Below are 14,853 nucleotides of genomic sequence, written 5' to 3' on the forward strand. Positions count from 1 at the left end.
CGGGATCACGCCCTGAGCCGAAGGCAGACGCTTAACCGCTGTGCCACCCAGGTGCCCCAGTGACACAGGAAATTCTAAGCAGAAAATTGAATTTTGAGAAATGAACACATTATAACTGAAAATTTTAAAACTTAGTAGGTCTGAAGAAATTATCCAGCATGTAGCACAGAGATTCAATAATAGAAAATAAGTTAGGGAGGTTAGGAAGTGTGGAGGATAGAGTGTATAGTTTAACATATATGTAACTGGAGTTCCAGGAGGATGGGAGAGAGAACGGGACAGAGGCAATATTTGAAGAGAATTTCCCAGAACCGATGAAAGACTGTAGTCCATAGATTCAGACGTTCCAACAAATCTGAAGGAGAGTAAATAAAAAGAAGACACATCATAGTGAAAATCTCGCCAGAGAAAAAAAGATTACCTTCAGAAGAAAGCTGACTGACAGCTAGCTTGTCAGCAGTGATAAAGGGAAAATAGAAAATAGTGGGATGATGCTTTCAGTGTGATGAGATCACTGCTCACCGAGAGTGGTAACCCGAGCAGGAAGGCTGTTAAGAACGAAGCTGACATACTTGCAGCAATATGGAAACAGAGAGTGTGTGCAGGCTGTGCTGCAAGCAGGCGGTGATTCCCAAGCAGCTGTCTTGAAATGCAAGAAGGAATGAAGCCAGGAAATGCCGACTATGGGGTAAATACAAACGCACATTTACTGTATAAAACAGTCATAGTAATGTCTAGTCTGATTGGAGATGACAGCAGGAGGAGGACGTATGCCCTTGCAAGGCGTAAAATTCAAAGTCCTGTTTCCCCAAGTCTCTGTCTGAGGCAAAGAATTGAGAAAGGACTCCACTGATACAACATATGGACTCGAACAGAAACTTGAAGAGGAGGGAGGAGGGATGAAGTGGAGGGAAGTGGGGAGCAGTGAACCTGCCCTGCGCATGTGCCCGCCTACTGCCTCCCTGTCTCTGCAGCCCTCCCTCCTTTCCCTGCGCACGCATACTCACGTCTGCGTGAATGACCTGCAGTAGAGCTTGATTTATAGTTAGAGAACGTATGAAATGTAAGTAAAATATGATCTGTATCTATCTAGGTGTCATGGTAGACCTAAAAGGAAAACACAGACTGGAATGGATAATCCTCTTCTAACAGAGGGGACATACCAAAAGAAAAATTTGAACAATAGGTCAGTCTTAAAATTCTAGTCTATCTTAGCAAATGTAGGCGTTTTCAAGGTTTGTGGGGAGGAGATGGAGGTAAAAGCATTCTCAGGGCCTTATCTAGTAAACATGGGGGCGGGGAGCGGGCAGTGAAGGTATCCCGAAGTTTTCATCTGGGAAATGTGCAGACTAGAACATTTGTTCTCTGGGAGATAGTCGATTCTAGCGGTGATTGGCATCTTGTTTTCAAATAATAGTAAAGAAATCTATGTTGGCCTTCGAGATCAGTGAGAAGGAAGATAACCATTAATAGAAAAGTTTAACCTTCCAGATTCATATGAAATTTACAGCAAGTGTCAAACCGGCTGACACAAGGACGAGGAAGCAGCAGTGTGAAACCGGTCATAAAGACGCAGTAAGATAAAAGGAGTAAGATCAAATGCATGTGAACAGACTAATTTCTCCCATTTTCTAAAAGATAGGCTGCTGGACTGGGTTATTAAGTGTAGTTATGTGACACTTCTAAGACAAAGTGATAAAAGTTTATAAATGAGCAAAGGTAGCAAGTAAATTCAGACAAAAAGAACACAAAAATTCCAGTAATAACGTGCAATATGGAACTTCAGATTTTACTTTATACACACACAATTTTATATAAAACATACAATAGATAATTATTACATAGTTTTGTGGTCCCCCCCTTTTTCTTTTAACAACCCCCAAAACATACACCCATAGCAGCACCTACGCCCATTCCCTCACCTCCACTGATCCGTATTAAGTGGTCTGAGAACAACCACGTCGGCCGGTGGGAGGGGGAGTGTTTCTTTCAGTACGGAATCCGGGGTTGGAAGTTTGGATCACCTCATGCCCCACCTTCACACAAGGAGAAAAACTGTCCCAGCTGACTTGGAAGATCTTTTGTTACTACTCTTGAGCTTCCAAACTGGCGCTTTTTTTTTTTTTTTTTAGCAAGGACCTCTGAAGCTTCCACTTTCTAGTGAAACTTGGGGCTAGATGGTGTGCCCTGGATTCTTTCCTTACCGACAGCCATAACCAGAAGTCATAACGCTTTATGTTTGTATGAGGGCTCTTTGAAAGGGCATAGATGCGTGTTGGGAACGTGTGTGTTTGAAACTCCCCACCAGGAAGCGCCCTGGCACAGCGGTGGGGACTGGGGAGCTCATCCTGGAGAAGGGATAGCAAACCTCAGTCCTTCTGTTTTCTTAGTATAATCGAGCGATCATGAAACTAACTTGAAAATGCAAGAATGGCTGATGCCCACATTCTCCGCCCTCTCACCCACACACTCGGTCAGGGCGTCCTCTGAAGCCTTTGCTAGAACCCCCCTCAGGTGCATGTCCCCAAGCACAGAAGCTTCAAAGTAGTCATTACAGAGGTGCATGACCTGGCGAATCAGGAGGCAGCAGCAGGCTCACCATTTTGTAGATGATGACTTCAAGTAGAAGGCCAGTCCTCAGAGACTGCAAGTGAAAACTAATCTTTAAGCAGAGTCCCGTGCCTTCACATAACAACAGGATTCTGAGGTGACAGAGGGCGTGGTGACTCTCCCAAGTCCCATGGCTGGTAGACAGTGGTGCCAACCCTTGCGTCAGCCCTAGACCTGAAAGCCAACCCTGCAGCGGGGTCTCTGGGCTTTAGGGGGCAATCAGTTGTTTTATGGGTTAGCGCCATCGTTCAAGATTTTGGGATGGATGGAGACCGCTTGCTTCCTCAGTTGGACTTGGTAGCAGCTGAGCATTTGCTGACTAATACCTGAAAGGTTCAGGCTTGGTGTATCTCAGTGCTGGTTATGCATGAGAACCCCCCCCCCGCCCCGAAAAGCTTCCCTAGAGTCTCTTCTGGTGGTGTTGGGCGGGGCCTGCACATTGGTATTAGTTGTAAGATTGCAGGTGATTCTAACAACAGCCCGGGGTTGAGAGCCATCAGCTGGGGCCCAGCAAGGGGGGTGTGATAAAGGCTCTGGAAAAGCAAGGTTGAGTCAGCTCAGGAGTCCGTAGGCTTTGTGGCCTGGCCCCCTGCCGGGATGGGGTAGGGAGAGGAGGCTAGCTGCTGCTGAAGGAGGAGGAATGGCAGCCTGTTTCCTAAGTGTCCCGGGACCCGGTGCCCTTCTCTGCCCTCCATGCCTCGTGGAATCCTTGGGACATACGTGGAAGTTGGAGAAGGGCTGGGAAGAATGGATGTTCAGAAGCAGAGCAGAAGTAGTGAGGGGGAGGGGCAGACAGCAGGGGCAGGATGCTCTACATTGGGTTCCATGTGCTTATTTTGTCACTTTGATGTCTGCCTTTGGGGTAAAGAAGTTTGGATATATACATTCAAACTAATACCGATGTGCAGATATGTATACATTCATATACATCTGGTTGCGTGCCTGCAAGGCCATTTATAAATTCACTTGTCTCCACGTCCCAAGATCTCACCTGCAAAGCAGGTGAGGCCAGCCAGGCCCCTTGGACAGCTCCAGTCCCCACCCCTTGTCTTCTGGCAGTGGCACAAGCACTGTGCCCAGGAATCTTCTCCCTGTTCCTGCCCAGTCAGTGGTAGGCGCCCATGTGGGTGGACGGCCTTCTCAGGTGTTCTGTGCAGTTGAGGCTGACTAGGAATGGACAGCGGGGCCAGCACTCTCCTCCTCTCTCAGTAGATGAGAGCTGGTAGACATGGCAACTCTCTGACTTCTGTGAGTGAGAAGGGCTATGTTTTGGCCTGTGGGTTAGGGACCACCATGCCCATGCCAAGCCGTCCTTGCCTCCTCCCCTCCCCTCCCAGGGACAGCAGTCACCGTACTCTGTGGTCATACACCAGTTTGCAGTTAGAGCACTTTCGCCCACTGCCTCGCTTGGTTCTCATGGTCATCTGCGGTGGCTACGAGCAGGATAGTCTTGTTCTGCAAGTGAGGAAGCCAGCCCAGGAGGGATGGGTGCCTCATTTAGGGTCATACGGTTTATAAGGCATGAACCTGGGGCTGGATTATTAGTTTGCTTTGACACTCAGACAAGGTCCTGATCACTGTTTAAATGGGGGGCTATTCACCTTCACTGTGGCAGAGGCAGGAGCTCTTTGAAGGGCCCCTGTTCCAGACTGGTCTGGCTTTAGCTGGAAGGTGGTGGCCTGCAGAGGCCCTGCCCTGCCTCTAAGGCTTCAGCCTCTCCTCCTTGTCGGTAGAGTATTAGCCATGCACTGAGCGGGTGAAAGTAAGATCTGGTCATAGAAATAGGGCTGCGTAAATGTTCCCAAATATTTCTTCCACCTGAATGGAACTATGTGACAGAACACAGTCACTTCTAAGGTGTCTTCGTGGAGCGCATAATTTGGTGGAATGGGTCCACGCTTCTCAGAACTGTGTAGTATGCTTTGTGCTGAGATGCTTCCACGCTGTAACGTTATTATACGAGGTAGTCGTTGTCCACAGCAGTAGGAGCTACTGGGCAAAGCCATGGCTCTGCTGGCACCTCTGACCTGGAGGGCCGTCCTTGATGGCTGGGTTGAGCCGTGGTTAGAAGGGAGTGTAGGAAAATGTCGCCTGAGTGGGGTTCCCTTTGTGAAATACTGGTGCAAAGTGCAAGCGTGTGTTTCTTTACTGTGAGCTCGAACACCTGTCAAGAGGACAGCGTACTGCCCTTACTCTGGAAGTTAATATAAATAGGACTTCAGTTAAATAAATTTCTTCTTTCTACATATTCTAGCCTCTGACAGTGACATGCAGACAGCCAAAATCCTCTTCCTCAAACAAAGCCTTCTTAAGTGCTGCCTTCTTAACAGTTAATTTGGAATCCACAGATTTTCATCTCTCAGTCCCTGTTCATCACTACGGATAGCGTATTTTTTAGATTCCAGTTACCCACTTGAGAAGTCTGTTAAAGAGTTATTTTTATTGATAGACATATTGCTATAAAGATGCACATTTGTTTATCCACAAAATCTCCTTTCTCTTTGTAGAGGTATGTGGAAAACCCCAGCCTCATGGCCTGTTACAATGAACTGCTCCAGCTGGAGTTCGGAGAGGTGCGGTCCCAGCTAAAACTCAGGTAATTCACCCCGCCCCTTCTGGAATGCCCACGCCACACCATGCAGGGCAGCTTTGCAAGTGAGGTCTTTGGGTTGTGGCTCTTTGGCTCTAACTGACCTCCTGCTGAAGTGGGAGGGGGTGGTGACCTGGCAGCTCTCCTTGTACAAGACTCGGGTCTGCCTGGGTGACTGAGTGGTCACGTTAGTGATGGGAGACTCACACTTAAAGATGGGGCTACAAAAGAATAATAGACAAGAAAGCAGGTGGTAAAGTATATACTGAATTATCTGTTTCGTTTTTTAAGAAAAAAATACTTGTGTACACACCCCCAGCCTACCAACATTAGTTACCTTTGCCAGGTAACATGTTTTCTTCTCCACAGATAAGCATTTTGTAATTTGCTCCTGAGCAAGTTGTTTTGTTTTTTTAAGAGAGTAGAAACTTAGTTCCTTATACAATAGGAAATGCAAAAAATTAGTAAAATTATAGGACTTTGACAGAAGGAGAAAAAGTCAGCAGCTCTTTGTCATCCTAGGTTTCTTCCTCAGGTGGTCTGCTATTCTTTAATATTTCCAGGGTTCAAGGGGAGAATGAAATCACTGTTTGTATATGCCCAGGGCAGAGGTAAGGGGGTCAGGCCTTGGAGGAGGGAGATTAGCAGGGACCAGCACAGGGTTCCACATGCAGGGAAGGAAAGTACTTCATTGACCAAAGGAAATGAAGCTTGAGGTAGCAGAGAAGTTCTGACGAACAGACATGTTTCAAGGCTAGTGAAGTGTCCAAAAGAGTGCTGTTGCTGGATTTTGCCAGGAAACTGAGATCGATGGCTGCCTTGAGGCCCGCTCCTCCCTCCCTCTGGATGCAGGCCCGCTGTGGCATCCTATGGTGAATGAGGCTACCAGCCACTCTGAGAGTAGAGCGGAATTTTGGAGCAGTCAGGATGCAGCAGCTGACACCCAGGGAGATGAAGTGACAGATCTGAGACCTCACAGGCAGCACACAGCACAGAGAATCCTTCAGCTTGTAATCAGCCTTTTCCAAACTGCAGTCATTGTCTCTCCTCCATCCCTAAATCTCACAACCTCTGACCTTTCCTTCCTGAATACCTTAGCTTAGCGAATACAGCACCATCTCCGCTGTGGTCCTAGACTGAAACTACTGTGTCCCCTTCACAAATCCCCAGCTCTGGCCACTCACCCAGTCCCCCTGATTTTGCTTCCTGAGTATCTGTGGAATATGCCCACTTACCTTCCTCTTTAGGTGGCCCACACAGCTCTCAGTGGTGCACCTTCTGCTTACCTCTCCGGCCCCATGTGTCGTCATGCCCTGCTTTGTTCTTTGCACCAGCTGACAACCAAAGAGAGAAGAGTCCGTTATCAAGGGCAATATGAAGATACGAATGGAAGGGGAAATGTGGGACTAGAGAATTGGGAGAAATCCACACTTGTTCTGCGGATGTTAAAATGTGCTCACAAGCTATAACAAGCACCTTTGTGTTACTGCTAGATCACTCAACTGGAATGTAAAGTGTAGAAATAGACTTGAGTGTATTTAAGAATTTAGCATATGATCAACATGGCAGCTTAAATCAACATGGAAAAGGACAGACTTTTCAGTGAATAGAATTGTGACAGCTTGTTAACTGTTTGGAAGGAAAATTAAGTTATATCTTGATCTCACACCCAAAACCCAAAATAAATTCCAGTGACTTAGAGACTTGATGTTAAAAAGTAGGGCTACATGAGTACTAAAAATATAAGTGAACATATGTAATTGGATGATGAAGTCTTTTTAAATCCAGCATGGCATAAAAGCCAGATTGGGTAAAGGAAGAGAGTCAGATTAAACAATATATAAATGTTAAGCTTGTTTGCAGTTTTTTTTAAAACCTTAAAAATGTTACATTTTTATTTTTATTTTATTCTAAAGATGCATTTATTTATTTGAGAGAGAGAGAGCATGAACAGGAGGGGCAGAGAGAGAGGGAGAGAGAATCTCCCCCTCGGTAGAGCCCGGTGGGGGGCTCAATCTCATGATCCTGAGATCGTGACCTGAGCCAAAACCAAGAGTCAAGTGCTTAGCTGACTCTGTCACCCAGGCACCCCAATAATGTTATGTTTTTAGATAACTAACGTAATGGGGAGAATATATCTGTAACATAGGACAGACCGGTTAATTTCCCGTATATGTAAAGGGCTGTGTTGGATCAGTTGAAAAATGGAAACATCCAATAGAAAAAATTTAAAAAGCTGTGATTAAGCGGTTCACAGGAGATATTAATGGCCAGTAAACGTGCAAAGATAGATATTTGGCTTCACTAGTAATCAAAGAAATGCAAATGAGAATGATATACTATTCTTTATTTACCAACTCTGCAAAAATTTTAGAAAGAATGATAAAACCAAGTAGGGCTTCTCACAGATCCATCTCCTCTAAGCTTGTTATGGGGAACTTCTTTCTCATTGTTTTTTGATTTTTTAAAAAATAACAACTTTACTGTTGTTTAATTCACATTTTATCACTTGATTTTTATATACCAAGAAATAAAAGTTAATTTCTATTGGCTAAGCTTCTTTGTCTTGTTTAGTGAGATAGTTTATTAATACCAGGAATAATGTAAAAGCATTGCTATTGTTAGTTTCCTTAATATTGTCTTTGTATTTTATGGACAAGTAGGCAGTTGCTTTCTTTTCTTTCATCTTCTGAGGCATTGTCCTTCTGAGAACTAAATTGAAAGCAACCTAAATGTCCTATCATGGGGGATTTGTTGAATAAATTATGGTATAACTTTAAATAGCTAATTACGTTAGACTGGTCTACACAGACCTGGAATGAGAGAAAGGGTTGGGGGGGGGGCATTTTTAAAGCTCTTTCAGAGAAAAACATGCAGCCAAGGATCCTCTATCCAGCAAGGCTGTCATTCAGAATGGATGGAGAAATAAAGACCTTACGGAATCGCCAGTCATTGACCAGTTTCGTAAGCACAAAACCAGCCCTACGGGAGATATTAAGGGGGGTTCTATAAAAGTAAAAAGGCCCCAAGAGTGATACAGAACAGAAAGTCACAATCTATAAAAACAAAAACTTTACTGGCAACATGCATCATTAAAATCATATCTCTCAATAATCAGTCTCAATGTAAATGGCCTAAATGCCCCCATAAACGCCACAGGGTTGCCGATTGGATAAAAAGACATGACCCATCCATTTGCTGTCTACAAGAGACTCATTTTGAACCTAAAGATACATTCAGGCTGAAAGTAAAGGGATGAAATACCATCTTTCACGCCATTGGACCTCAAAAGAAAGCTGGGGTTGCAATTCTCACATCAGACAGATTGGATTTTAAACTAAAGACTATAGTTAGAGACACAGAAGGGCACTATATTATTCTTAAAGGATGTATCCAACAAGTGGATATGACAATTGTAAATATATATGCCCCCAGCAGGGGAGCAGCAAGATACACAAGCCAACTCTTAACCAGAATAAAGAGACATATAGATAAAAATATGTTAATAGTAGGGGACCTCAACACTCCACTATCAGAAATAGAGCACCCAAGCAGAAAATTGACAGAGAAACAAGAGCTTTGAATGCCATACTCGACAAGTTGGACCTCATAGATATATATAGAACACTACACCCCAGAACCAAAGAATACTCATTCTATTCTAATGCCCATGGAACATTCTCAAGAATAGACCATATTCTGGGTCACAAAACAGGTCTCAACCGATACCAAAAGACTGAAATTATTCCCTGCATATTCTCAGACCACAACGCTTTGAAATTGGAACTCAACCACAAGGAAAAATTTGGAAGAAACTCAAACACTTGGAGACTAAGAACCATCCCGCTCAAGAATGATTCGATAAACCAGGAAATCAAAAATCAACTTAAACAATTTTTGGAGACCAACGAGAATGAAAACACAACAGACCAAAACCTATGGGATACTGCAAAGGCAGTCCTAAGGGGAAAATACATAGCCATCCAAGCCTCACTCAAAAGAATAGAAAAATCTAAAATGCAGTTTTTATATTCTCACCTCAAGAAGCTGGAACGGCAACAGAGGGACAGGCCTAATCCACGCACAAGAAAGCAGTTGATCAAGATTAAAGCAGAAATCAATGAATTAGAAACCAGGAGTACAGTAGAGCAGATCAACAGAACTAGAAGCTGGTTCTTTGAGAGAATCAATGAAATTGACAGACCACTGGCAAGACTTATCCAAAAGAATAGAGAAAGGACCCAAATCAATAAAATTATGAATGAAAAGGGAGAGGTCACAACCAACACCAATGAAATTAGAAGGATTATTAGAAACTTTTATCAACAGCTTTATGCCAATAAATTAAGCAATCTGGAAGAGATGGAGTACTTCCTGGAAACCTATAAACTACCAAGACTGAAACAAAGAAATTGATTTTTTAAACAGGCCAATTAATTATGAAGAGAGTGAAACAGTGATAAAAAACCTTCCAAAAAACAAAACTCCAGGACTGGATGGTTTTCCCGGGGAATTCTACCAAACATTCAAAGAAGAAATAATACCTATTCTCCTAAAGCTATTACAAAAAGTAGAAACAGAAGGAAAGCTACCAAACTCATTCTATGAGGCCAATATTACCTTGATCCCCAAACCAGGCAAAGACCCCATCAAAAAGAATTACAGACCGATTTCCCTAATGAATATGGACGCCAAAATTCTCAACAAGATCCTGGCTAATAGAATCCAACAGTACATTAAAAGGATTATCCATCATGACCAAGTGGGATTCATCCCTAGGATGCTAGGGTGGTTCAACATTCGCAAATCGATCAGTGTCATAGATTTTATCCAGAAGGAAAAAGCCAAAAATCATATGATTCTCTCAATAGATGCAGAAAAAGCATTTGACAAAATACAGCATCCTTTCCTGATTAAAACCCTTCAGAGTGTAGGGATAGAGGGTACATTCCTCAATCTCATAAAAACCATCTATTAAAAGCCTACAGCAAATATCATTCTCAATGGGGAAAAGCTAGAAACCTTTCCCTTAAGATCAGGAACACGACAAGGATGCCCACTCTCGCCATTATTATTCAACATAGTACTAGAAGTCCTTGCAACAGCAATCAGACAACAAAAAGGGATAAAAGGTATCCAAATCAGCAAAGAAGAAGCCAAACTGTCTCTCTTCAGAGGTGACATGATACTCTATATGGAAAACCCAAAAGAATCCACTCCCAAACTATTAGAAGTTATAGAGCAATTCAGTAATGTGGTGGGATACAAAATCAATGCTCAGAAATCAGTTGCATTTCTATACGCGAATAATGAGACTGAAGAAAGAGAAATTAGGGAATCCATCCTATTTACAATAGCACCAAAAACCATACGTTACTTTGGAATTAACCAGAGACGTAAAGAATCTATATTCTAGAAACTATAAATCACTCTTGAAAGACATTGAAGAAGACACAAAAAGATGGAAAAATATTCCATGCTCATGGATTGGAAGACTTAACATAGTTAAAATGTCCATGCTATCCAGAGCAATCTACACTTTCAATGCTATCCCGATCAAAATACCGATGACATTTTTCAAAGAACTGGAACAAATAGTCCTTAAATTTGTATGGAACCAGAAAAGGCCCCGAATTGCCAAGGAATTGTTGAAAAGGAAAAACAAAGCTGGGGGCATCAGAATGCCAGATTTCAAGCTGTACTCCAAAGCTGTGATCACAAAGACAGCATGGTATTGGCACAAAAACAGACACATAGACCAATGGAACAGAGTAGAGAGCCCAGAAATGGACCCTCGGCTCTTTGGGCAACTAATATTTGATAAAGCAGGAAAAAACATCCGGTGGGAAAAAGACAGTCTCTTCAATAAATGGTGCTGGGAAAATTGGACAGCTACATGCAAGAGAATGAAACTTGACCACTATCTCACACCATACACAAAAATAAACTCCAAATGGATGAAAGGCCTCGATGTGAGACAGGAATCCATCAAAATTCTAGAGGAGAACATAGGCAACAACCTCTACGACATCGGCCAAAGCAACCTTTTTCATGACACATCCCCAAAGGCAAGAGAAACAAAAGATAAAATGAATTTATGGGACTTCATCAAGATTAAAAGTTTCTGCACAGCCAAGGAAACAGTCAGAAAAACTAAGAGGCAGCCCACGGAATGGGAGAATATATTTGCAAATGACACTACAGATAAAGGACTGGTATCTAAGATCTACAAAGAACTTCTCAAACTCAATACACAAGAAACAAATAAACAAATCAAAAAATGGGCAGAAGATATGAACAGACACTTTTCCAAAGAAGACATACAAATGGCTAACAGACACATGAAAAAATGTTCAAAATCATTAGCCATCAGGGAAATTCAAATCAAAACCACACTAAGATACCACCTTACGCCAGTTAGAATGGCAAAAATTGACAAGGCAAGAAACAACAATTGCTGGAGAGGATGTGGAGAAAGGGAATCCCTCCTACATTGTTGGTGGGAATGCAAGTTGGTACACCCACTCTGGAAAACAGTGTGGAGGTCCCTTAAAAAGTTAAAAATTGAGCTACCCTGTGATCCAGCCATTGCACTACTGGGTATTTATCCCAAAGATACAGACGTAGTGAAGAGAAGGGCCGTATGCACCCCAATGTTCATAGCAGCTTTGTCCACAATAGCTAAATCGTGGAAGGAGCCGAGATGACCTTCAACAGATGATTGGATTAAGAAGTTGTGGTCCATATATACAATGGAATATTACTCAGCTATCAAAAAGAACAATTTCTCAACATTTGCTGCAACATGGATGGCACTGGAGGAGATAATGCTAAGTGAAATAAGTCAAGCAGAGAAAGACAATTATCATATGGTTTCTCTCATCTATGGAACATAAGAACTAGGAAGATCGGTAGGGGAAGAAAGGGATAAAGAAAGGGGGCGTAATCAGAAGGGGGAATGAAGCATGAGAGACTACAGACTCTGAGAAACAAACTGAGGGCCTCAGGGGAGGGGGGTGGGGGAATGGGATAGGCTGGTGATGGGTAGTAAGGAGGGCACGTATTGAATGGTGCACTGGGTGTTATACGCAACTAATGAATCATGGAACTTTACATCAAAAACCAGGGATGTACTGTATGTTGACTAACATAATATAATAAAAAAAAACATTAAAAAAAAAAGACTCATCTGTGTGCCTGCCTACAAGAGACTCACTTCAGAAGTAAGGGTACACACAGAATGAAAGAGAAGGGATGGAAAAGGATACTCCATGCTGGAAACAAAAAGAGAGCTGGTGTAACTATAGTCATATGAGACAAAATAGACTTTAAAACAAAAGCTGTAATAAAAGAAAAGAAGGGCATTACATAATGATGAAGAGGTCAACACAAGAAAATACAACATTTATAAATATATATAGATCCAACATAGGAGCACCAAAATACTTAAAGCAAATATTAACAGACACAAAGGAAGAAATTGACAATACAATCATAGTAGGGGACTTTCACACCCCACTTAAATCAGTGGATAGATCATCCAGACAGAAAATCAATAAGGAAACATTGGTCTTAAGCAGCACATTAGACCAGAAGAACCTAATAGATAATATAGAAAACCTTTCATCCAAAAGCAGCAAGATACATATTCTTCTCAAGTGCCCATGCAGCATTCTCCAGGATAGATCATGTTAGGCCACAAAAGAAGTCTCAGTACTTTTAAGAAGACTGAAATCATAGCAAGGATCTTTTCTGACCACAGTGGTATAAAACTAGAAATCAGTTACAAGACGAATACTGGAAAAACCACAAAGACGTGGAGAATAAGACAACATGCTCCTGAACAACCAATGAGCCATCAAAGAAATTGAAAGAGGAATTTTTTTAAAAGCTCAGGAACAAATGAAAAAAGAAATGCAACACACCAGAATCTATGGGATCGCAGCAAAAGTGGTTCTAGAAGAGAAGTTCGTAACAATACAGGCCTCCCTGAAGAAGCAAGAAGAATCTCAAACAATAACTTTATACCTAAAGGAACTAGAAAAAGAAGAACAAACAAATCTTCAAAGTTAGTGGGAGGAAGGAAATACTAATGATCAGGCAGAAGTAAATAGAGATGAAAAAGATCAGTGGGACTAAGAGCTGGTTCACTGAAAAGATAAAATTGATGAACCTTTAGCTGGACTCACCAATAAGAAAAGAGAGGGCTCAAGTAAATAAAATAAGAAATGAAAGAGAACTTACGTACCACAGAAATGGAATCGTAAGAGACAACTATGTACAATTATATGCCAACAAATTAGAAGGAGTGGATAAATTCCTAGAAACATACAATCATGACTGAATCATGCAGAGATAGAAAATCTGAATAGACCAATTACTAGTAAGGAGATTGAATCAGTCATCAAAAACCTCCCAACAACAGAGTCCAGGACCAGATGGCTTCACTAGTGAATTCCACCAAACATTCAAAGAATTAATAGCAGTCCTTCTCAGACTCTTCCAAGAAACAAAAGAGGGAACTCTTCCAAACTCAATTTCTGAGGCCAGTATTACCTGATACCAAAACCAGACAAGGATGCCACAAAATAGTAAAATGATAGGCCAATATCCCTGATGAACATAGATGCAAAAATCCTCAACAAAATATTAGCAAACTGAGTTCAGCAATACATTTAAAGGATCGTATACAGGGATGCCTGGGTGGCTCAGTCAGTTAAGTGTCTGCCTTCTGCTCAGGTCATGAGCCATGGGTCCTGGGATCGAGTCCCACATTGGGCTCCTTGCTCAGCAGGGAGCCTGCTTCTCCTCTGTCTGCCACTCTCCCTGCTTGTGCTCTCTCTCTCTGACAAATAAATAAATAAAATCTTAAAAAAAGAAGGATCATGTACCATTTATTCTGGGGATACAGGATGGTTCAATCTATAAATCAATTAACATGATACACCACATTAACAAAATGAAAGCTAAAAATTGTATGATCATCTCAGTAGATTTGACAGAATACAACATCCGTTCATGATAAAAAGAACTCTCCACAAAGTGGGTATGGGGGAATGTACCTCAATGTAAGAAAGCCAAAATATGACAAACTCACAGATGACACCATATTCTTTGGTGAAAAGCTGAAAGCTTTTCTTCTAAGATCAGAAGCAGGTTAAGAACCCCCCCCCCCCCCCCACACACACACATACACACTTTTATTTAACATAGTACTCGAAGTCCTAGCCAGGGCAATTAGCAAGAAAAAGAAATAAAAGGCATCCAAATTACAAAAGAAAAGGTAAAACTGTCACTATTTGCAGATAAAATGATACTATATATAGAAAACCCTAAAGATACCACCAAAAAGCTACTAGAACTAATAAACGATTCACTGAAGTTACAGGATGCAAAATCAAGACAAAAATTCCATTGCATTTCTATGTAGCAATAATTATTCCAAAAGAAAAATAAATCCCATTTATAATTGCTTCAAAAAGAGTAAAATACCTAGGAATAAATGATTAAGGAGATGAAAACCCTGTAGTACACTGAAAACTATAAGACATTGATAAAAGAAATTGGAGACTTACCCAAATAAGTGGGGAAATATACCATGCTCATGGATTGGAATAATTAATTTTGTTAAGATGTCCATAATATGCAAAGCA

General features: G+C 41.9%; 1 protein-coding gene across 2 annotated transcripts in view; it reads left to right on the top strand.

Annotated features, from left to right (window-relative positions):
• The window catches only part of PDE8A (phosphodiesterase 8A), a 156,651-nt gene that overhangs the window by 82,887 nt on the left and 58,911 nt on the right, over positions 1–14,853 (top strand). For both annotated transcript variants that reach the window (XM_026510535.4, XM_044388429.3), the window contains exon 6: positions 5,118–5,206. In XM_026510535.4, the coding sequence (XP_026366320.1) occupies positions 5,118–5,206 (89 nt within the window). The remainder of the gene's footprint in view (positions 1–5,117; positions 5,207–14,853) is intronic.

The sequence above is a fragment of the Ursus arctos genome, unplaced genomic scaffold (assembly GCF_023065955.2).
Source record: "Ursus arctos isolate Adak ecotype North America unplaced genomic scaffold, UrsArc2.0 scaffold_28, whole genome shotgun sequence".
Lineage (NCBI taxonomy): Eukaryota > Metazoa > Chordata > Mammalia > Carnivora > Ursidae > Ursus > Ursus arctos.